Source organism: Lynx rufus, unplaced genomic scaffold, assembly GCF_022079265.1.
Source record: "Lynx rufus isolate CCGP_SWC_20201006 ecotype Redwood Valley unplaced genomic scaffold, mLynRuf1.p SCAF_2, whole genome shotgun sequence".
Classification (NCBI taxonomy): domain Eukaryota; kingdom Metazoa; phylum Chordata; class Mammalia; order Carnivora; family Felidae; genus Lynx; species Lynx rufus.
The window spans coordinates 150,100,167-150,122,781 of NW_025814834.1; the positions used below are offsets into that span (position 1 = coordinate 150,100,167).

General features: G+C 35.1%; 1 protein-coding gene across 1 annotated transcript in view; it reads left to right on the forward strand.

Annotated features, from left to right (window-relative positions):
- The window catches only part of COL24A1 (collagen type XXIV alpha 1 chain), a 413,841-nt gene that overhangs the window by 261,402 nt on the left and 129,824 nt on the right, over positions 1 to 22,615 (forward strand). The window contains exons 29-32 of the mRNA XM_047085469.1: positions 145 to 198; positions 453 to 497; positions 618 to 662; positions 16,016 to 16,069. Coding sequence (XP_046941425.1) covers positions 145 to 198; positions 453 to 497; positions 618 to 662; positions 16,016 to 16,069 — 198 coding nt within the window. The remainder of the gene's footprint in view (positions 1 to 144; positions 199 to 452; positions 498 to 617; positions 663 to 16,015; positions 16,070 to 22,615) is intronic.

Genomic DNA, 22,615 nt, shown 5'->3' on the forward strand with positions numbered 1-22,615 from the left:
GTATTCTTTTCTGTGTTCATGGTACAGGAACAAATAGGAGTTTGTCAAGAAGAACACAGTGTGTTTATTTGTAAGGATGCAGAATGTTAAAAAAAAAAAAAAACATTTAAAATTAAGAAGAGGATTTTGTTTTTCCATCCCTAGGGACCAAGAGGACCAGATGGTCTCATAGGGGAACAAGGTATACAAGGTTCCAAGGTAAACACTGATTTTTTCATTTCATAAGCAGTTAAGTTTTTTTGAGCCTTCCTTACAAAAGTATGGTTCTGAATTTTCTCTTGGTATAAATATGAAACATACATAGAGTTTTTATTACACACAGAGAAATGTTTTCTTTTAAATATTGAACTACATACTTGATGCCTTATTTTCTTGTATGTGAGTGTAGGCTAGCATGTATAAGACCATAATTCACATTTGTATTAATTCCTCTGGTATTGATACTTTGTTAGGGTGAAAAAGGAGATCAAGGAAAAAGAGGGCCTTATGGTCTTACTGTAAGTAGTAAAACATTTAACATTAAAGATGAATGTGTAAAATCTTCCCCATTTTTCTCCGTGTGTGATTAATAATTGGTGAGGGAGTTACTTGACCCAAGCATTTTCTTCCTTATATAGGGTAAGACCGGAAACCCTGGAGAGAGAGGTATTCAAGGGAAACCAGTAAGTAATAAAGAATAATTAAGCAATGAATAAATTTTGTTCAGTTTATTCTCTGACACAACTCTTGTGACTATTCCACGTGCTAGACTAAGAGAATACCAGCTCTTTTCCTCCTTCAGTCGTTAGGGTGGTGTTTTACTTGAGCAAGTTGCATCCTCATTGTAGGGCTGAGGTTTACCCACCTATAAACTGTTGGTGATAACTGTTACTTTTACTCTACCCTAGGTATGATTAATTTTTCTAGGGGCGCCGGGTGGTGCAGTCGGTTAAGCGTCCGACTTCAGCTCAGGTCACGATCTCACGATCCGGGAGTTCGAGCCCCGCGTCAGGCTCTGGGCTGATGGCTCAGAGCCTGGAGCCTGCTTCCGATTCTGTGTCTCCCTCTCTCTCTGCCCCTCCCCCCGTTCATGCTCTGTCTCTCTCTGTCTCAAAAATAAATAAACATTAAAAAAAAAAATTAAAAAAATTTTCTGTAAAATCCATTTTAAAATAAAATGGCGCAATATTGTATAAATTAATGGAATATTGATAAAGCTAACATAACAAGAAACTTCTTTGAGGCTTCTTGCCTACTTTCATTTTAAGTCCAGTGCTCTTCAGGCCCTTGGAATGTGGACGTATGTCTCTCATCATGCTTTGCCGTGGCACTGCTCTTAGAGTTTTTAATATTAGCGAATGCTACGTATTTTCCTACTATCAAAAAATCTTTTCAGAAGTATATAGTTTTTTCCCTGAGTGGCAACAAGTTCTCTTTTATGGTCATAGCATAGAAACAGGCAGGAGTTTGTCAACCAAAAGAAGATCACAAGGTCTTCGTTCACTAACTGAAGGGGAGAAATGTTAAAAACAAGAACAACAAATATATATTTAAATATATATGTATGTATTTATATATATAAATATGTATATATTTTTATATATGTGCATATGTACACACATATATGTGATAGCACATATATAAAAATTTTGAGCACATAAGCTTATGAGCTTTCATACATTTCATACATTTCTGGTTTTATTTAGAATCGTGATTTTTATGATAATTATAATTTTAATGATATTTTGCTTTGTCATGTACATATACATACTCAATTTAAAATTCTAAAATTAGATAATAATTTAAATGGCTGGCAACTGAAGAGCCAGAAAAGGATAAGAGAAAAATGTTTTTTCCTGCTATAGCAATTGTCACTAATGTCGTTGCATTTATGTGTTCCTCTTTGAAATCTGCTGCCCCCTGCCTGTTGTTTCCCATAATGGCATTATATTTGACAGTGGTCAAATCTAAAACATCAGAAACCTAAAAGAGAAAAATGTATTCAGGGAAAGAACTTGTGTGTGACAGTGTTATTAACTGAAGTCATCCCCAAAGAATATTCTTTGAGTATTAATATTCATCATCTTGGTTTCTGTTATATCAATGCAAATGTTATTTCTGTAGATATTTTCCATTTTGCTACACTGTATACAAAGCTAATATGTAGCAATGCATAGAGAAATTTGGAGCCCATTGAGTTCATTCTTTTCATTGTAAAGAAATGAGGTCTAGAGAAAAAAAATTACCTATTTTATATATCATTGATATTCCTTAGAATTTTATTTGCAGCCTGTCAGATACGCCTAGATAAATATGATATGTGATGTTTGACTTCCTCAATCAAATAAAAGACATTAGAACCATTTTGTAACCATAGCTTAAGTCAAGCAATGCATAGACTCCTGGAAGAGTAAAATTACTTTAGTGGATGACATGTATTGGACGTTAAATCATGAATTTATAGTAGTTATTGAGGTTTACATGGCTCTATACCTATATTGTCTTCTTGATTGAACAGAAATAGGCTTTTGAGATCTTAGGGAAGCTAGGATCAATCAATCCAAGAAATCCAGATGTCCCCAAAGATTTATTTGATCCTACAGAGAATAATCTCAATGTCTCTAGTCATTTATGCAACTGTCAACAAGCAGGAAGCGCTATATAATAGAAAGGTCAGATTGACATTTGTTCCAGTACATCCTCCTAATAGCTATATAGTTTGATTAAATTGTCATAATTCTAAAGCCATATATTAAATGAAAAATGGTAACACATATAGTATTCTGTTTGTCAAGATATCCAGGAAAAGTACATTTGTTTATGGGCCAACACTATTTCCTATACTTGCCTTCCATCCATGTGTAGATCTGGCTCAAAGGAAAAATCCTTTGAGGAAGGGCCATGATCCATTGTGTTATTCAGGTGGTAAAACCTGAGTAACTGTTTTTCGAATTCTGAATCTTATAAAAATTATAACTATTGGGGCCCCTGGGGGGCTCAGTTGGTTGATTGTCCAACTTCGGCTCAGGTCATGATCTCACAGTTTGTGGGTTCAAGCCCTGCATTGGGCTCTGTGCTGACGGCTCAGAGCCTGGAGCCTGCTTCAGATCTGTGTCTCCCTCTCTCTCTGTTCCTCCCCCACTTGTGCTCTGTCCTGTCTCTCTCTCAAAAATAAATAAATATTTTAAAAAACTATAACTATTTTTAATATTTTTTTAGTCTAGATATTCTTTTAGTTGATGAGTTAGGGCTGTTAAATCTTCAACTATGATTTTGTAATTTTGTTTCTGTCTTTAATTTTGTCAAATTTTGCTTTATATATTTTGAAATGCTATTTTTAGAGTATTCACGTTTATGGTGATTATGTCTTCCTGATCAATTGATCCCCTTTTATCATTATGAAATATTCCTCTTTATCTCTGGCAATAGTTTTTATTCCTAATAATACTATTTATTTTTGAAATCTGCTTTATTTGATTAATAAGTCTGTTCAGACTTCTTTCACTTATAGTTTGCATAGCCTATCTTTTCTGTTCATTTACTTTCAACCAACCGATCTGTGTTTTGGTATTTAAAAAAAAATTTTTTTAACATTTACTTATTATTGAGAGACAGAGAGACACAGAGCCTGACGCAGGGCTCGAACCCACAAACTGCGAGATCATGACCTAAGCCAAAGTCAGTTGCTCAACCAACTGAGCCACCCAGGCACCCCAAAGTGGTTTGGTATTTAAAGTGAGGGTCTTATAGTTGGGTCTTGCTTTTTCATTCATACTGAAAATCTCTACCTTTTAATTTGTGTTTGGTCCATTTCCATTTAATGTATTTATCAATTTGGTTGTACTTTGGTCAACCATTTTATGATTATTTTTCCTTGTAGTGGTGCTGTTGTTGTTCAGTGCCTTCTTTTGGCAATGAGAACCCCATTTTAATTTAGATATTGGCTTTTTAGCTATACTTCTTTGCTCTATTATTTTTTTAAGTTTATTTTTTTTATTTTGAGAGAGAGAAAGAAAGAGGAAGCACACAAGCAGGAGAGAGAAAGAATCCCAAGCAGGTTCCATGCTATCAGCACAGAGCTCTATGCACATCTTGATCTCATGAACCATGAGATCATGACCTGAGCAGAAATCAAGAGTTGGACTCTTAACCTACTGAGCCACCCAGGTGCCCCTGCACTATTATTTTATTAACCACTATTAAGGGGTTATTCTAGGTCAGGAGTCAGTAAACTTTTTCTGTAGAAACAAGTGCTGGTCTAGATTTGACTCCCAGACTGCAGTTTGCCAGTATATATCCCAACTCTCTGTAGTTTCTTAGAGTTAACAGTAATACTTAACACAAGTGTAAGAAACTTGCAACCATATAGACCCATTTACCACCAACTTCCTGTTGTTTATGCCATAAATGTTTTATGTATTATATCTGTGTGTGCTATAAACCCCATATTGCAAAGTTAAAATTTTGCTTTAATATAAATGAAGTATTTTAGGTTTAACGTAAGTGAAATATGTATTTTATGGTTTTGGTGGGGGGAAGTAATGGGTTTTTTTATCTATGCATTTAGTTTTTCTGATGTTCTCCATTCCTTTTTATAGATATACATTTCCAAATATATCTATCTATCTAGATAGATAGATATATTTATAGATATATATAGATAGATATATACATACCCAAATGTATTCATTTCCCTGAAGCCTATGGAACTTCCTTTAGAAGTTCTTATAGTCAAACTCTGCCAGTCATGAATTCTCTCAGTATTTTTTTTTACAAAAAAAGTCTTTATTTCACTATCATTTTTTTCTTATACATGAATTTTTTTTCAGGTTTAATTTAATTCCAGTTAGTTAACATACAGTGTTATATTAGTTTCAGGTATACAATATAATAATTTAGCATTTTCATACATCACCCTGTGCTCATCACAAATGCACTCCTTAATCCCCATCATCTGCTTTTCATCCATCCCAACCCACCTGCCCTCTGGTAACCCTCAGTTTGTACTCTATAGCTAAGAGTCTGTTTTTTCATTTGCCTCTCCCCCCCCCCTTTGCTCATTTTTTTTTGTTTGTTTCTTAAATTCCACATATGAGTGAAATCATATTTTTCCACTGGATGTAGAATTCTGGGTTGACAAGATTTTCTTTTATTTGTTTGCATTCAGCACTATGAAGATGACATGGCCATTTTCTTATTTCTGATGAGAAGTCCACATTTATCTTTATCATTGTTTCCCCCATATGTAATATATCATTTTTCTCTAGCTCCTTTCAAGAGTCTCTCTTTATTTTTGGCTTTTGGTAGTTTAAGTATGATGTGCCTAGATGAATTTTCTTCACATTTATTCAGCTTGAGATTTGCTGAGATTCTTTTGTATGTGAGTTTCTATTTTCACTAAATTTGGAAAATTTTCCACTTTATTTCTTTTGATTTTTTTCCAATTTTATCTTCTTTCTCCTTTCCTTTTTCAAAAATTCCAAGTAATTATATATTAAACATTTTGATATCATCCCTTAGGTCTCTGGGGCTTTTATTCATTCCTATTTTAATCTTTTTCCTTTTTACTTTTTTCAATAGAGTAATATGACTCTACCTTCACTCACATTTTAAGTCCATTCAGTGAAATTTTATTTATGGTATTGAATTTTTAAGTTTTATTTCAGGTGTTCAATTATCAGTTCTATAACTTCCATTTTTTATAGATGCTGTCCTGAGATTTCCTGTTTGTTTATTCACCATAAGTGTATTTTTATTTACATTACTGAGCATATTTTAAAGAGCTACTTTAAAATCCTTATGGGATAATTCTATCTGGGTAATCTTGAGTGTGATTGTGTTAATTGCCTTTTCTTGTTAATATGGGAAAATTTTCCTGTCCAGTAATTTTCAATTATATCTTGGACATCTTAAATGATTTGTTGTAGAAATTCCAAATTCTGTTATATTTCTTTAAAGAGTGCTCTTTGTTTCATTTTGGTTTTTAACTTGGCAAATTGTTTACTTGACTGCTTTTAAACTCCAGATATTCTCTCCTCTGTGGTAAATGGCTGCTGAAATATCTGTCCAGTTCTTTTAGGCTTTGCTGGGTTGCTCAGTTCTACCACATCAATACATACTTCAAATGCCAGCAAGAGAATTAGGCAGAGGTTATACTCAGAACTTCAGGCTCCTCCTCTCTGACTTTCTCTTCCATACAGCTGACTTCCCTACAGCTATGGTCATTCCATATTCTACCCTCTGGGTCTCCATGCCAGTAAGACTGCAGGTTTTTATCCCCCTTTTTTCTTAACTATCCTACATATCTTACCTTCTTTGTGAAAAGCCATATTTAAAAAAAAAAAAATCAGACAGTGAAATTCCTTTCTTCTACATGTAGACCTTTCCACTCTAAATTTTGCCTATTTTGGGTCTTTCTCCAATGTTTTTTAAAAATATTTTGTCTTGGGTTTATAGTTATACCTGTATAAGTTGGTTTGATAGGAGCTATTGGCCAGTATTGGAAGTGGAAACTCTTAACGGTTCTTCTTTAAGTAGTTTTCTCTGGAGGAACTCAGAATAATTGAGAAAGATTTATTTCTTAATCTTTACAAAAGACAAAGTAATTCTTCCTCCCTTTTCAGATAATGATGCACATAGTTTTTATAATCCTACAATGAAATAACATTCATATGCTTCCTTGCTTATTCTCATAAAAAGTCTTTGAGGATGATCTGTACATTTACTGAAAATGGAAAAGGCATTGAATGATTTCTTGTTGAAATCAGTAAAATGCAGTTCAGTATAGTAGATGAACATGGCATTGGAGTCGGACATTGGAAGTCAAATAGTGGTTCTGCCATTTAACTAACTGTTTTTGGCTTTATACAAATTATTTAACATCTCTGAGCCTCAGTTTTCCTGTCTTTAAAATGAGATACTTTCTATAATTATATCAAATGATGTTCATTATGTACTTGGCATAGGCTCTCAATATATAGCAACCACATACTTGTTCTTCTGGTCATCATTATTGTAGTTGCTGGATTGAAGTAATGGAGCAAGAAGTTCTACTACAAAGAATATATTTTCAATAGTATCTGAAAAGCCTTAAAGGGAATTTTTATTTTGTACCAGCTTATGCTTTCCCTTCCTGTCTGTAATAAAAATAAGTAGAATCCATAGATTATTTCATAACTTTGCCAAACAGCTTTTATGCACCAATGACATCATTAAAAGTATATATTAAGCTTGATATTGTATACAAACATACTTCACAAAGCAAATTGGGCAGACATTATTCAAGGTTCTGAACTTCTGCTCTATGTGTCAGTTGGTATACCAAGCACAAAGGGAACCCTTACATTGATTCTGTCTCTTCATTTTGGAGCCTTAATGTAGGCAGCGTATAATTTTCATGACTGAAATAGGGCCTTAGTCAGATGTGAGTCTGTGATTTTACATATCTTCCTTTCCTTATCCAGAGAACCATACACAACTAAATATAGCATTAATGGCTATCACTTGGAAAGCTTTATGTTGCTAGGAGTTTTTAATATCTTTACTTCCGATTTAATGTCATATTTTTCTTAGCTTTTAGTTTTAATATAAAATGGTGATTGTGATCCACTGTATAGTTGCCAACCTTCCCAAGGTCAATAATGTAGAGCAGGCAAATTGCAAATAGACAAGGGCAGTATTTTCTACATCATTAACAGTCATCAGTGTCTGGTACATCGTACATGCTCCACAAATTTTTAAATGGAAGGATCAAAGAAGACGTGGAATTCTATTTAGTTTTACATACTATTTTAGAATATACCTCCACTTCTGAGACTCAATTTAATGGTACCATAGATGGCATGGTATAAAAATAGGGGAAAATAAAGGATATTAGCTCAATTTAGACATTTCTGGTCGTCTAGGTTCTGAGACTCCTATGCCTCTCCAGGTCTTAAGGGCATAAGTTATACTTACTAATATATCACAAGGTTATTATTTTTGGAGGAAAAATCATTTTTATGTCAATATTAAAGGTACAAAATCTAAATTTGAAGTAATTCTGGATATTTGTCACTGTATATTAGTGGGGATTAATCTTATAAGAATAATTATAAGAATATAGATAGATATAAGGAATTCCTACAATTCAACAACAAAAAACAACTTGATGAAAACATGAGCAAAAAGACCTGAATAGACATTGCTTCAAAAAAGATATGCAAATGGACAATAAACATATGAAAAGATGTTCAATATCACTAGTCATTAGAGAACTGAAAATCAAAACCACAATGAGATACCACTTGTCACCCATTAAGATAACTACTATTAAAAAAACACACACACACACATTTGCATAGAAGATAACTAGTGTTGACAAAGATGGAGAAAAATCAGAGCCCTTGTGCATTGCTGGTGAGAATGTAAAGTGGTGGGGTTGCTATGGAAAACAGTTAGGTGGTTCCTCAAAAAGTTCAACATAGTATTACCATAGTATCCATCAATTTCACTTTAGATATATATCCCAAAGAATTGAAAGCAGGGACTCAGACACTTTTATACCAATGTTTATAGGAACAGTATTCATAATATCCAAAAGGTAGAAAAACCAACTATCCATTGCTGGATGAATAGATAGATATACAAAATATGGTATACATATAAAATGAAATATTATTGAACTTTATTAATGAAGGAAATTTTTTTTAAGTTTTTCTTTAAAGTCCAGTTAAATAGGGGCGCCTGGGTGGCGCAGTCGGTTAAGCGTCCGACTTCAGCCAGGTCACGATCTCGCGGTCCGTGAGTTCGAGCCCCGCGTCAGGCTCTGGGCTGATGGCTCGGAGCCTGGAGCCTGTTTCTGATTCTGTGTCTCCCTCTCTCTCTGCCCCTCCCCCGCTCATGCTCTGTCTCTCTCTGTCCCAAAAATAAATAAACGTTGAAAAAAAAAAATTTTAAAGTCCAGTTAAACATACAGAGTAAATAATAGTTTCAAGTGTACAATATAGTGATTCAGCATTTACATATATCACCAGATGCTCATCACAAGTGCACTCCTTAATCCCCATTGGCTATATAACCCATCCGTCCACTTACTACCCTTTTAGTAACCAGTTTGTTCTCTATACTTATGAGTTCCTTGGTTTTCCTCTCTCTCTTTTTCCTTTTGCCTTGTTTGTTTTGTTTCTTAGATTCCACATATGAATGAAATCATATGGTATTTGTCTTTCTCTGGCTGACTCATTTTGCTTAGCATAATACGCTCTAGTTTCATCCATGTCATTGCAAATGGCAAGATTTCATTCTTTTATTTTTTTTGGCTGAGTAATATTCCATTGTGTGTATACACGCACGTGTGTGTAGATGTATACCACATCTTCTTTATCCATTCATCAGTCTATGGACACTTGAGCTATTTCATAATTTGCTGTTGTAGATAATGCTGCAATAAATATCAAAGTGCATGTATCCCTTTGATTTAGTGTTTTTGTACTCTTTGGGTAAATACCTAGTAGTGTGATTGCTGGATCAAAGGGTAGTTCTATTTTTAACTTTTTGAGAAACTCCATACTGTTTTCTAGAGTGGCTGCACCAGTTTGCTTTCCCACCAACAGTGCAAGAGGGTTCCCCTTTCTCCACATCCTTGCCAACACCTGTTGTTTCATGTGTTGTTGATTTTATCCATTCTAACAAGAGTGAGGTGATATCTCATTGTAATTTTGACTTGCATTTACTGATGGTGAGTGATGTTGAGCATCTATTCATGTGTCTGCTGGCCATCTGTATGTCTTCCTTGGAAAAATGTCTATTCATGTCTTCTGCCCATTTTTTAACTGGATTATTTGGTTTTGGAGTTTTGAGTTTTATAAGTTCTTCATATATTTTGGATATTAACCCTTTATCACATATGCCATTTGCAAATATCTTCTCCTATTCCATAGGATGCCTTTTAGTTTCTGTTGATTGTTTCCCTTGCTGTGCAGAAGCTTTTTATTTTGATGAGGTTCCAATAGTTTATTTTTGCTTTTATTTCCCTTGCCTCCGAATACAGCTCTAGAAAGATATAACTATGGCTGATGTCAAAGAAGTGCTGCCTGTGTTCTTTTCTAGGAGTTTGATGGTTTCCTGTCCCACATTTAGGTCTTTCATCCATTTTGGATTTATTTTTATGTATGGTGTAAGAAAGTGGTTCAGTTTTATTCTTTTGCATGTTGCTGTCCAGTTTTCCCGATGCCATTTGTTGAAGATTCTGTCTTTTTCCCATTGGATGTTCTATCCTGCTTTGTTGAAGATCAGCTGCCCATATAGTTGTGGGTCTATTTCTGGGTTTTCTATTCTGTTCCATTGATCTATTTGCCTCTTTCTCTGTCAGTACCATGCTGTCTTAATGACTACAGCTTTGTAATGTAGCTTGAAGTGCAGAATTGTGATGCGTCCAGCTTTGCTTTTCTTTTTCAAGATTGCTTTGGTTATTTGGGGTCTTTTGTGGTATATACATTTTACCATATACATTTTACCATATACATTTTAGGATTATTTGTTCTAGCTCTGTGAAAAATGCTGAGAAGAATTGCATTATATGTGTAGATTGCTTTGGGTAGCATAGACATTTTAACAATATTTGTTCTTCTGATTAATGAACATGGAATGTCTTTCCATTTCTTTGTGTCATCTTCAATTTTTGCATCAATATTTTATAGTTTTCAGAGTACAGGTCTTTCACCTCTTTGGTTATATTTATTCCTAGGTATCTTATATTCTTGGTGCAATTGTAAATGGGATTGATTCCTTAATTTCTCTTTCTGCTGCCTCATTATTGGTGGGTAAAAATGCAACAGATTTCTGTACTTTGATTTTGTATCCTGCAACTTCACTGAATTCATTTGTCAGTTCTAGCAGTTTTGGTGAAGTCTCTTGAGTTTTCTATGTATAGCATTATATCATCCCAAATAGTGAAAGTTTTACTTCTTTCTTGCCAATTTGATGCCTTTTATTTCATTTTGGTGTCTGACTGTTGTGGCTAGGACTTCCAGTACAATGTTGAATAGAATTGGTCATAGTGGACATCCCTGTCTTATTCCTGACCATAGGAAAAGCTCCCAGTTTTTCCCCATTTAAGATGGTATTAGCTGTGGGTTTTTCATATTATCACCTTTATTATGTTGAGGTAGGTTCCCTCTAAACCTACTTTGTTGAGGTTTTTTATGATGAATGAATGTTTTACTTTGTCAAAACCTTTTTTTTTTTTTGCATCATTTGAAATGATTATCTGATTCTTAAACTTTCTGTAATTAATGTGATGTATCACATTGATTTGTTGGCAAGTATTGAACTACCCTTGCAACCCAGGAATAAATCCCACTTGATTGTGGTGAATGATTTTTTTTTAATGTATTGTTGAATTTGATTTGCTAGTATTATTTGAGGATTTTTGAATCTATGTTGATAAGAGATATTGGCCTACAATTCTCCTTTTTTTTTTTAGTGTTTTTATCTAGTTTTGATATCAGGATGATGCTGGCCTCATAGAATAAATTTGGAAGTTTTCCTTCCTTATCTGTTTTTTTGGAATAGTTTGCGAAAAATAGATGTTAACTCTTCTTTAAATGTTTGGTAGAATTCGCCTGTGAAGCCATCTAGTCCTGAACTTCTGTTTGTTAGGAATGTTTTGATTACTGATTCAATTTCTTTGTTGGTTATTTGTCTGTTCAAGTTTCTATTTCTTCCTGTTTCAGTTTTGATGGTTTACATGTTTCTAGGAATTCTTCCATTTCTTTTATGTTGTCCAATTTGCTGGCGTATAGTTTTTCATAATATTCTCTTGTAAATTTTTATATTTCTGTGGTGTTGGTTGTTATTTTTCCTCTCTCATTTGTGACTTTACTTATTTGGGTCCTTTCTCTTTTCTTCTTGGTAAGTCTGGCTAAAGGTTTATCAGTTTTATTGATTTTTTTCAAAGAAGATCTGGTTTCATTGATCTGTTCTATTGTGGGTTTTTGTTTGTTTGTTTGTTTCTATATCATTTATTCTTGCTCTAATCTTTATTATTTCCTTTCTTCTGCTGGCCTTAGGTTTTGTTTGTAGTTCTTTTTCTAGCTCCTTTAGATGTAAGGTTAGGTTGTTTATTTGAGATGTTTCTTGAGTTGGCCTGTATTGTTATATAATCCCTCTTAGGACCACTTCTGCTGCATCCCAAGGGTTTTGAACCATTCTGTTCTCAATTTTATTTGTTTCCATGGACTTATTTTCTTTTTTGGGTTGACCCAAAAAGCCATGAATGTGTTAACCCATTCATTGTTTGGTATCATATTATTTAACCTCCATGTATTTGTGTTCTTTCCAGATGTTTTCTTCTGGTTGACTTCTAGTTTCATAGTGTGTGGTGCATGGTATGACTTCATTCTTCTTGTATTTGTTGAGGACTGTTTTGTGACCTAATATGTGATCTATTATGGAGAATTTTCCATGTGCACTTGAAAAGAATGTGTATTCTGCTGTTTGGGGATGGAATATTCTGAATATATCTGTTAATTCCATCTGGTCCAACATGTCATTTAAAGCCATTGTTTCCTTGTTGATTTTCTGTTTAGATCATCTGTCCATTGATGTAAATGGTGTGTTAAAGTCCCCTATTATTACTGTATTATTATCAATTAGTTCCTTTATGTTTGTTATTGTTTTAACTATGTGGGTGCTTCACGTTAGGTACATAAATATTTACAATTGTTATATCTTCTTGTTGGATTGTCCCCTTTGTGATTATATAGGGTCCTTTTTTGTCTCTTGTTACAGTCTTTTTTTTTTTAAGTCTAGTTTATTGGGATTCCTGGGTGGCTTAGTCGGTTAAAGGTCCAACTTCAGCTCAGGTCATGATCTCATGGTTTATGGGTTTGAGCCCCACATTGGGCTCTGTGCTAACAGCTCAGAGTCTGGAGTCTGCTTTGAATTCTGTGTCTCCCTCTCTCTCTGCCCCTCCTCTCTCTCTCTCTTTCTCTCTCAAAATTAAATAAACATTTTTCAAAAAGTAAAGTCAAGTTTATACAATATAAGTATTGTTACTCTGGCTTTCTTTTGACATCCATTTCATGATAAATACTTCTCCGTTCCTATATGTAGGCAGCATATAGATGGGCCTTTTTTTTTTTTTTTTTTTACCCATTCTGACATTCTGTGTCTTTTGATTGCAGTGTTTAGCCCATTTACAAAGTCATTATTGATAGATATGTATTTATTGCCATTTTATTATTTTTCCTGTGGTTGTTTCCCAAGATTTTCTCTGATCCTTTCTCACCTCTTTCCTGGTTTTCTGATTTTCTTAGTGATATATTTGTATTTATTTCTTTTTATTCTTTGCATGTTTATTAGTGGTTTTTAATATATGGTTACCATTAGATTTGTCAATAACCTCCTCTGCATATTGCAGTCTATATTTAAAGTTGATGGTCATTTAACTTTGAACCCATTCTTTTCTCCTCTCCTGCACCATGTTTTAGGTATGTTATTATATTTTGTATCCTTTACTGATTTACTGATTTTGTGTTTTTCCTGCCTTTAGGTTGTCACTTTTTGTCTTTCCTTTCCACTCAAAGAATCTCTTCAAATATTTCTTAAAGGGCTATGTTAGTGGTCATGAATTCCTTCTGCTTTTGTTGGTCTAGGAAACTCTTTATCTCTCCTTTCATGCTGAATGATAGCCTTGATGGATAGAGTGTTCTTGGCATCAGATTTTTCCCATTCAGCACTTTGAATATATCATGCCACTCCCTTCTGGCTTGCCAAGTTTCTGTTGTGAAACCTCCTGCTAGCCTTATGGATTTTCCCTTTTAAGTTAAGGACTCTTTTTATCTTGCTGCTTTTAAGATATTTTCTTTATTACTAAATTTTGCAAATTTAATTACAATATGTCTGGTGTGGGTCTACATCTGTTGATTTTGATGGAAATTCTCTGTGCCTCCTAGATTGGGATGTCTATTTTCTTCCCCAGATTAGGGAAGTTTTCAGATATTATTTCTTCAAGTAAATTTTTTGCCCCTTTTTTTCTCTCTTCTTCTCCTGGGACTCCTATAAAACAAATGTTACTATGTTTGATGGAGCCACTGAGTTCCCTAAGCCTATTCTCATTTTGCATAATTCTTCTTTCTCTCTTTTGTTAAGCTTTATTGCTTTGCATTATTTTGTCTTCTAGGTCATTAATTCATTCCTCTGCTTCTTCCAACTTGATGTTCATTACATCAGGTGTGTTTCTAATCTTATTTATTGCACTCTTCACCTCTGACTGATTCTTTTTTTAACTCTTTTATCTCTGTGATAAGGGTCTCACTGATGCCTTCCATTCTTATCTCAACTTTGGCGAGTATCCTTATCATGGTTTAAATTCTCCATCAGGCATGTTACTCATATATGTTTTGCTTAGATCTCTGGCCACAACTTTATCTTGTTCTTTCATTTGGGATAAATTCCTCTGTCTTCTCATTTTGTCTAAGTCTCTGCTTGCTTCTGTGTGTTAGAAAAGCCAGTTATGTCTCCTGTTCCTGAAAGTAATGACCTTATGAAGAAATAAGTTAGTATCCAGGACCTGACACTTCAGGGAGTGTCTCCAGTGTGTGCTGCATATGCCCTGCTATTTTGTTCCAGCTGCTCTACCCTTCAGGCTGTTCATTGGCAGAGGCTCCTCTTGCCTGCTGTGGGCAATTATTGGTCCTTGGCCTGAATGTGGTGAGATGTAACTAGGTGTTCTCTAGTCTGCTTGTGAAATGAGACCTGTCACCACCTCCACCAGAATTGAGGCCCTGCAAAACTCTCTAGTAGGCAGATGTGGTGTGGTCAGGGATTTGTGTTGGTCTTCTTGCAGAGGAGCCTGCCACACTGGGACTGAGGCAGGCATGACCGAGAAAGGCAGTTCCACCAGAGTGCAGGGTGGTGGGGCTTAGTGTGCTTTTTCCTGCAGGTGGCTCTGTGTTTATGCTGAGGGATGGGGGAGAAAAATGGTGTTGGCAGCAACTTTGTTCCAGAGAAGTGGAGAGGCATCTCCTTGAAAGCTGCCTCTCAGAGACCTACTCCAAGAAGAGTGAATCATCTCCCCACTGTGCCTGAGGAGTTCTTCATATTACTGTTTCCACACTATGCCCCTAGGTTGTCTGCCTGCCTTCTGTCCAAGAGCAGTGCAGTGTTTTTCAGGCTCTATCTCTGCCAAGCCTGTTAACCTTTAAAATTCTAGGCTTTAAGCCCCAGTGGGTGCAAAAACTCACAAAATTCAGCCCTTCTGATTTCCTAAGCCAATAGTATGGGAAACATTCTCATTTTGCATTCCCCTGTGTGCTCCTCTCTCTTGACCTTCTCTAAAACCATTACTCCCTCCCCTACACAGCAGCCAGGATCCATTTCTCCCCTAAACCATGTCTCTATACTTCCTGCCTTTTTCAATGTGACCTTTTCTCTCCTTTTAGTTGTGGAGTTTGTTCTTTCAGTCTTCAGGTTGATTTCTGGGGTACCTAGGATGATTTTATAGTTACCTTGTATTTGTGGGAGTAGGTGAGCCTAGGGTTTTCATACTCCACTACCATCTCCTCCTTTCCAAAAATGAAGGAAGTTTTGATACATGTTACAATATTGGTGAAACCTGAAGACATTATGCCACATGAAATAAGTCAGAGACAAAAGAGCAAATGTGGTATAACTCTACTTATATAAGGCACTTTAAGTAATCAAATTAGAGGCGGAACACAAGAATTGTGGTTTCCAGGGGAACTGGGGAGGGAGAAAGGATGTTTTTTAATGGGGATAGAATTTCAGTCTGGGAAGATAAAAAGGTCTGAAAATAAATAGTGATTATAGTAGTGCAACAATGTGAAGGTACTTAATACCACAAAACTGCACACTTAAAAAGCATTAAAATGGAAAACTTTATGTTATGTATATTTTACCACAGAAAGAAAAGAGAACCAATAGAGGTTGACAGAAAAGTTAGGTGGGAGGATTGTAAAGGAAAGCTGAGGTAAGGAAACTAAAACATTTTCAAGCATCACTTTTTCTTCAAATTTTGCCTTTGTTTATTCAGGGTTTACAAGGACCCCCTGGGAGTACAGGAGACAGAGGACTTGAAGGAGAACCAGTAAGTTTAACTTTATATTTTTCTAATTGTATTTTCCTCATAATATACATTTACCTTCTTGTTATTGCCCTCCTGTACTGTGGTGGTACATTTTTGAAAGCAGCATTTATCATGGACACCTAATTCTATAGAAAATATTTTGCTGTGAATATAGTTTTTATTACCTTTCTGGTCTTATATTGTCAAATGTTCCTATCTCTCTGGAACTGCTAAAACTTCACATATTTCTATTTTCAACAAAGACAGCTCTGTTTTATTGACTCACAGAAATTTTCTTTGTGAATGGCTAGCTGTTCTTATAATGATTATTACATTGCCACACACACACAATCATATTTTTGTAGCCAACTCTGTAATGAAATACCATACAAAGAAGTCAAACTCTACATCTGATGGGCCCAAATGCACAAACATGACAGAAACGTTGGTACACCAGTAATGCAAAATCTTACATCACAATTTCATAAATGTGATTCGATTATAAAATTTCCATGGAAAATGATTGTTAAAAGGAAAGACTTTCTCACACCCACTTTCTCACAACTTATTCTTTATTTCCTATGTAGTCATTCTTCTGGTTAATAGTATTAGGTGTAATATGCTATAACATGCTTGTAAGATTTATAATACAATATAGTCTTGGAAATTCTACTGGGTTGATCTTATCTATTAGTTGACCCAAAGGTTTACAGGTGGCCTTTGCATAATTCATTTAGCTAGTAGCAAGTGGAAAATTTAACAAAGAGCTATTCTTACCAAATTGTGTTCATTTCCTCCTCTACATATTTAATCTCTGGTGTAAGCTCTCTAAGCAAGAAGTAAACATTTAACTGTCAATATAAATCTCCCCAAATAAAAAATTTTAAAAATGATGTTTATCAAATGAACTCTTTTTGGTTCTCTCCCTGTTTTATATCTCTTGTTGTATCCTAATCTTTATTTGACCAAAAATAATGCAACCGTCTTTAACATTATTTACTTAAATATCTCTTTCTTCTAAAAATTTTATATCTCTTTGAAGTTAGAGACCACTTTTCTCATGTTTATAATCCTGCCTGGTATAATACCTGGCATATTAGATCAATTTAGTGTATGTTTGTCAAACTGAATTAACAAAAGGTCTTATACCCAAAAAGCAAAATCAGTCAGCCAGTAATATTAGATGCAGTGAAATGCAATGGAAATTAACTTAATAAGGAATACATTTAAGGACGTATGTCAAAAGAGCTATGCCAACAGCATAGACAATAGCTTAGGCTTTATACAAGAAAATGTTTGTTACTATAAGTATAAACAATTTAATAGTTTAATAGCACCTAAAACTTGACATTCAGGTCACTGGGTCAGTGGGTCTGGTAAATAAAATGCAAATAAGCTTATAATGGATGTTATGGGCTTTGCTTTATATATTTGAGTTGCCTAGTTAAATTATAGAAAAGAAAGGAAGTAAATTGGTAAAATGAGAGACACAGAAAATATGTGGAGATTTATATTTTAAGAATACTAAGAGAAACCACATCTTTTCTATAGTCAAGACCCCTGAGAGTTGTCTTTTTCCCAGACAAGATTCAAACTAATTTGCTCATTGCAATGCAAATATTGGGGTTTGGATAGTTGACCATTCATTCATTCAGTCAACAAATATTCATTAAGTACCAGCACTGGGAGTATGGTGGTAAGAATGGAGGTTTCAGTCTAATGATGTAAATATGTACTAATTAGATTATCACAGAGAACAATGGAAAATTGCAAACTGAGCTAAATGCTGTGAAGTACAGGCATCCAATTCTAAGAGAATGTATAACAGAGAAACTATCCTTAGGGAAGGCTTCAGGAGGAGGAGCATTTGAGCTGGGATCTGAAGAATGAATAGTAGTTACTTAGGCAAAGATGGGGAGAGGTCATTTTAGAGAGAACATGAGCTGAGAGGAAGCTCTGCATATTTATTTGAAGATCTTAAAGAAGACTAGCCTGGTGGGGCACAGAGTCAGGTAGGAAGTAAGTGTAAGAAAAGGATGGCAAAAGAGGCAGAGAACAAAACATGTAGCTTTATGAGCCCTATGACCAAGGATTTGTATTTTTATCATACGAAGAAAATAATGTCATTGAAGAGATAGGGCTAGTTTTATGATGATATTATTGTGTTGTAAAGATTATTCAAACAAATTGGAAGGGACTAGGAATGGACAAGAACTGCTTTCTGTTACAATAATCCAAGTAAGAGATGTTAGAACCCTTTTGATTAGCAGAAAAAAAGAAGTGTATGGATATAAAAGATTCACAAGGAGATATAAAATCTATAGGAGATAGATTTCCATATGTAAAGTATGATTCCTAAGTGTCTGGCTGACCCAAATAAATATTTTTGCTATCTTTAAACATTGAAAATTGCCTTTAAAAAGGAAGATGAGGGGAATGCTATAGTTTAAAAAAGGTCAATTCTTGATAAGCTTGCTTTAGAATATACCCTCCAATTTAAAAAATATTATTTTCTATGTACACTTCCTTAGTTGGGTACCAGAAGTCACTTCCACTTACCTTAAAAGATAATTATCAGGATTCTCAGGTTAATTAAAAGTATTTGATGAAAACTAACATTAAATTACTCATGAAGATATTAAAAATGGCAAAAGTTCTAGAAACAAATGATGAAAGAAGATCCTATATCAGTGTCTCAGTAAAATTTTGACAATTCTAAAGCCATACAGAAAAAAGAAAAAATGAAAGGCTAGAGATGAATTTCAATTAAATACCAAAAATATCAAGTAAAATCAGCTATATAAAAAGAATTAACTGAATGAAGTGAAAGATGACGCAAAAGAGGAACTACAAAGGGAAAATTACTTAATATTAAGAAAGCCTTATTATAACATATAACAGATATACTGGGAAAATGCTAAAAACCAGTACTCATTAAAATTCAACAACTACTCTTGATTTATTAAAATTTATAATAAAACGATTCCTGGTCTGAATTGTAAGGAACTTGGAAGCTGCCATTCCCCTTCTTACAATAAGGCAAAAGCCTAGCAAACTGAAAATCAACAACTCTTTTTAGATCAATGAGGTCAAAGGACAAACTATTGCCTGAAAACTGGAGAGACAGACAGGAGGATAGAGAGAACCAGAGCTTACCAGAAGCAGAAGCCTGTAATTGGATGGTAGGAGCACTTTAAACTATAATTGACAAATTGGTGAAGACACAGTTTAGAGTATCTTAAGTGTTAAAAAACTAAGAGAGGCTCCTAAGAAGGCCCCACTTGTTACTGAGTTTTACCTCCAGGAGACCTGCTAGGTTCTCACTAAAAAGTTCAGAGAAATGTCTATTTCTGCGTCTAGCAGTGGGATGGGAAAAATAACCACTTTGAAATATACCCAGAGTTCTCTGTTCTCCTTAACAAGGCTTGCCCTCAAGGGAACCTGTTTTGTCAGAGCTAACTGTTTGGGGTTTCACCAAAGCCTACTGAACTGGGAAGAACAATTCCCAGCCCTAGCCATTTCTATATCATAAAGCTATAGAATGCTTCTTCCCACCCCCCACCTTAACTCACCACCACATAAATAGGGGTCCTATTTAATAGCTGAGGATTACAGCTAAAAGAACTACAGACACAAACCCTTTTAAAGGTGTCTCTGGGAAAGCCTGAAGACAATGGACAAGACAAACACAATGACACTAGGAGGAAATTTATCCTCTGACACCATAGTGCAGCAAACAGTAAACACAGCCTAATTCCCAGCCAGATAACATAAAACCTTACACTAAAGACCTATTTACCTCGGGTCGTTTTACATCTTACTTGGCTTTCAACAACAACAACAACAAAATATCGGATAAAAGGGGGAAAAGGATAAAAGGGGGAAAAACAGTCTGAAGAGACAAAGCAAGCATCACGAACAGACTCAGATATGTCAGAGACTTAGAAATTTTCAGACTGGGAATTCAAAAGTGAAGTAGAAATATATTTTCTCAGACAAGCAAAAACTGTTGGAATTTGTCACGAGTAGACCAACCTTGTAAGAAATGTTAAAAGAAATTCTTCATAGAGAAGGAAAATTATATAGATGAGACTCTAGAAACAGAAGAAAGGAAAAGCTTTAGAAGGAATATATAAAAGTAAGATCAAGTCATTTGTTTTTCTTATTCTTAATTAATAGAACAGGTATTGGTGCAAAATGGTAATTGTAACAGTGTATTTAGTCTCACATTTTATGGATAAGTATAGTGATATAGTGTTATTTGAAAATAGACTTGAATTAATTATAAATGTGCATTGCAAACTCTAGAGAAACCACTGAAAATTTTTTTTTAATTTTTTTTTCAACGTTTATTTATTTTTGGGACAGAGAGAGACAGAGCATGAACGGGGGAGGGGCAGAGAGAGAGGGAGACACAGAATCGGAAACAGGCTCCAGGCTCCGAGCCATCAGCCCAGAGCCTGACGCGGGGCTCGAACTCACGGACCGCGAGATCGTGACCTGGCTGAAGTCGGACGCTTAACCGACTGCGCCACCCAGGCGCCCCACCACTGAAAATTTTTTTAAAGAAGTATACTTGATATGGTAAAATAAGAGAGAAAATGGAATTAATTGAAATTCACAGCCGGCTAAAAAAAAGGGTGGAAGACAAAACAAACAAAGAACAAGAGGAACAAATAGAAAACAGTAACAAAGTAGGTATGAACTCAACTATGTGGAAAACCCCAACAATTGACACACATACACAAAAACCACTCCTGGAACCAAAAAGCAGTTATAACAAGGTTGCAGGTGGGGCGCCTGGGTAGGTCAGTTGGTTAAGCATCCAACTCTTGATTTCGGCTCTGGTCATGATCTCACAGTTGGGACTCTGTGCTAACAGCACGGAGCCTGCTTGGGATTCTCTCTCTCTCTCCCTCTCTTTCTCTGTCCCTCCCCTGATCTCTCTCTATCTCTCTGATCCTCCCCTGCTGGTTCTCTCTCTCAAAATAAATAAATAAAACTTTTAAAAAATAACAAGGTTTCAGAATTCAGAATACAACTTTCAAAAATACTTAAAAAAAATTTTACTCAAAATGGATTATAGACCTAAGTTTAAAATTTATAAAACTTCTGTAAGTTAACATAAGAAGAAAATCTCACTGATCTTGGATTTAACAATGACTTTTTACATATAACACCAAAAGCATTATTTGTGAATGGAAAAATTGATAAGTTGGATTTCATTAAAATTAAAAACTTCTGCTCTGTGGAAGATATATTAAGAGAATGAAAGACATGCAACACACTGGGAAAAAAACATTTGCAAAATGCAGATCTGATAAGGGACTTATATACAAAATACAGAAAGAACTCTTAAAAGTTAACAATAAGAGGGGCATCTGGGTGGCTCAGTTGGTTAAGCATCCGACTTCAGCTCAGGTCCTGATCCCACAGTTTGTGAGTTTCAGCCCCACGTTGGGCTCTGTGCTGACAGCTCAGAGCCTGGATGCTGCTTCAGACTCTGTGTCTCCTCTCTCTCCGCCCTTCCCTGTCTTGTGCTCTGTCTCTCTCTTTCAAAAATAAACATTTAAAATTTTTTTAAGTTAATAAGAAAACAATCCGTTTAAAAAGTAGGCAAAAGATATGAACAGTCACTACACCAAAGACATACAGATGGCAAAGAAACATATGAAAATATGCTTGTCATATGTCATTAAAGAAGTACAAATTAAAACAGTGACATACTATTACATACCTATATGAATGGCTAAAATCTAAAACACTGACAATACCAAATGTTAACAAAGACGTGGAATAACCGAGTTTTCATTCATTGTTGATGGTAATACAGAATGGTACAGCAACTTTGGAACACAACTTGGCAGATTTTTACAGAGCTAAACATATTCTTACCATTATGATCCAGCAATCATGCTCCTGAGTATTTATGAAAACAAGTGGAAAATGTAAAAAAAATTTTTTTAATGTTTTTATTTATTTTTGAGATGAGAGAGACAGAGCATGAGCAGGGGAGGGGCAGAGAGAGAGGGAGACACAGAATCTGAAGCAGGCTCCAGGCTCTGAGCTGTCAGCACAGAGCCCAACACAGGGCTCGAACCCACAGACTGCCAGATCATGACCTGAGCCGAAGTTGGACTCTCAACTGACTGAGCCACCCGGGCGCCCCTACAAGTGGAAAATTTAATGTCCACACAAGAACCTGCACATGAATATTTATAGCAGCTTTATTTATAGTTGCCCAAGGTAGAAGCAACTGATACGTCCTCAAAAGGTAAATGGATAAACAAACTGTGATACATCCATATAATGAAATACTATTCATCAATAAAAAGAAAAGAGCTATTAAGCCACAAAAAGACAGAGGGACCTTTCAAGTGCATCCTGATAAGTAAAAGAAGCCAATCTGAAAAGTATAAATACTTTATGATTCCAACTATATGACATTCTGGAAAAGGTAAAACTACACAGACACAAAAAGACCAGTGGTTGCCAGGTGTTGGGGGAAGAGGACCAGAGATGAATAGGGGGAAAACAGGACAATTTGGAAGCAGTGAAACTATTTTG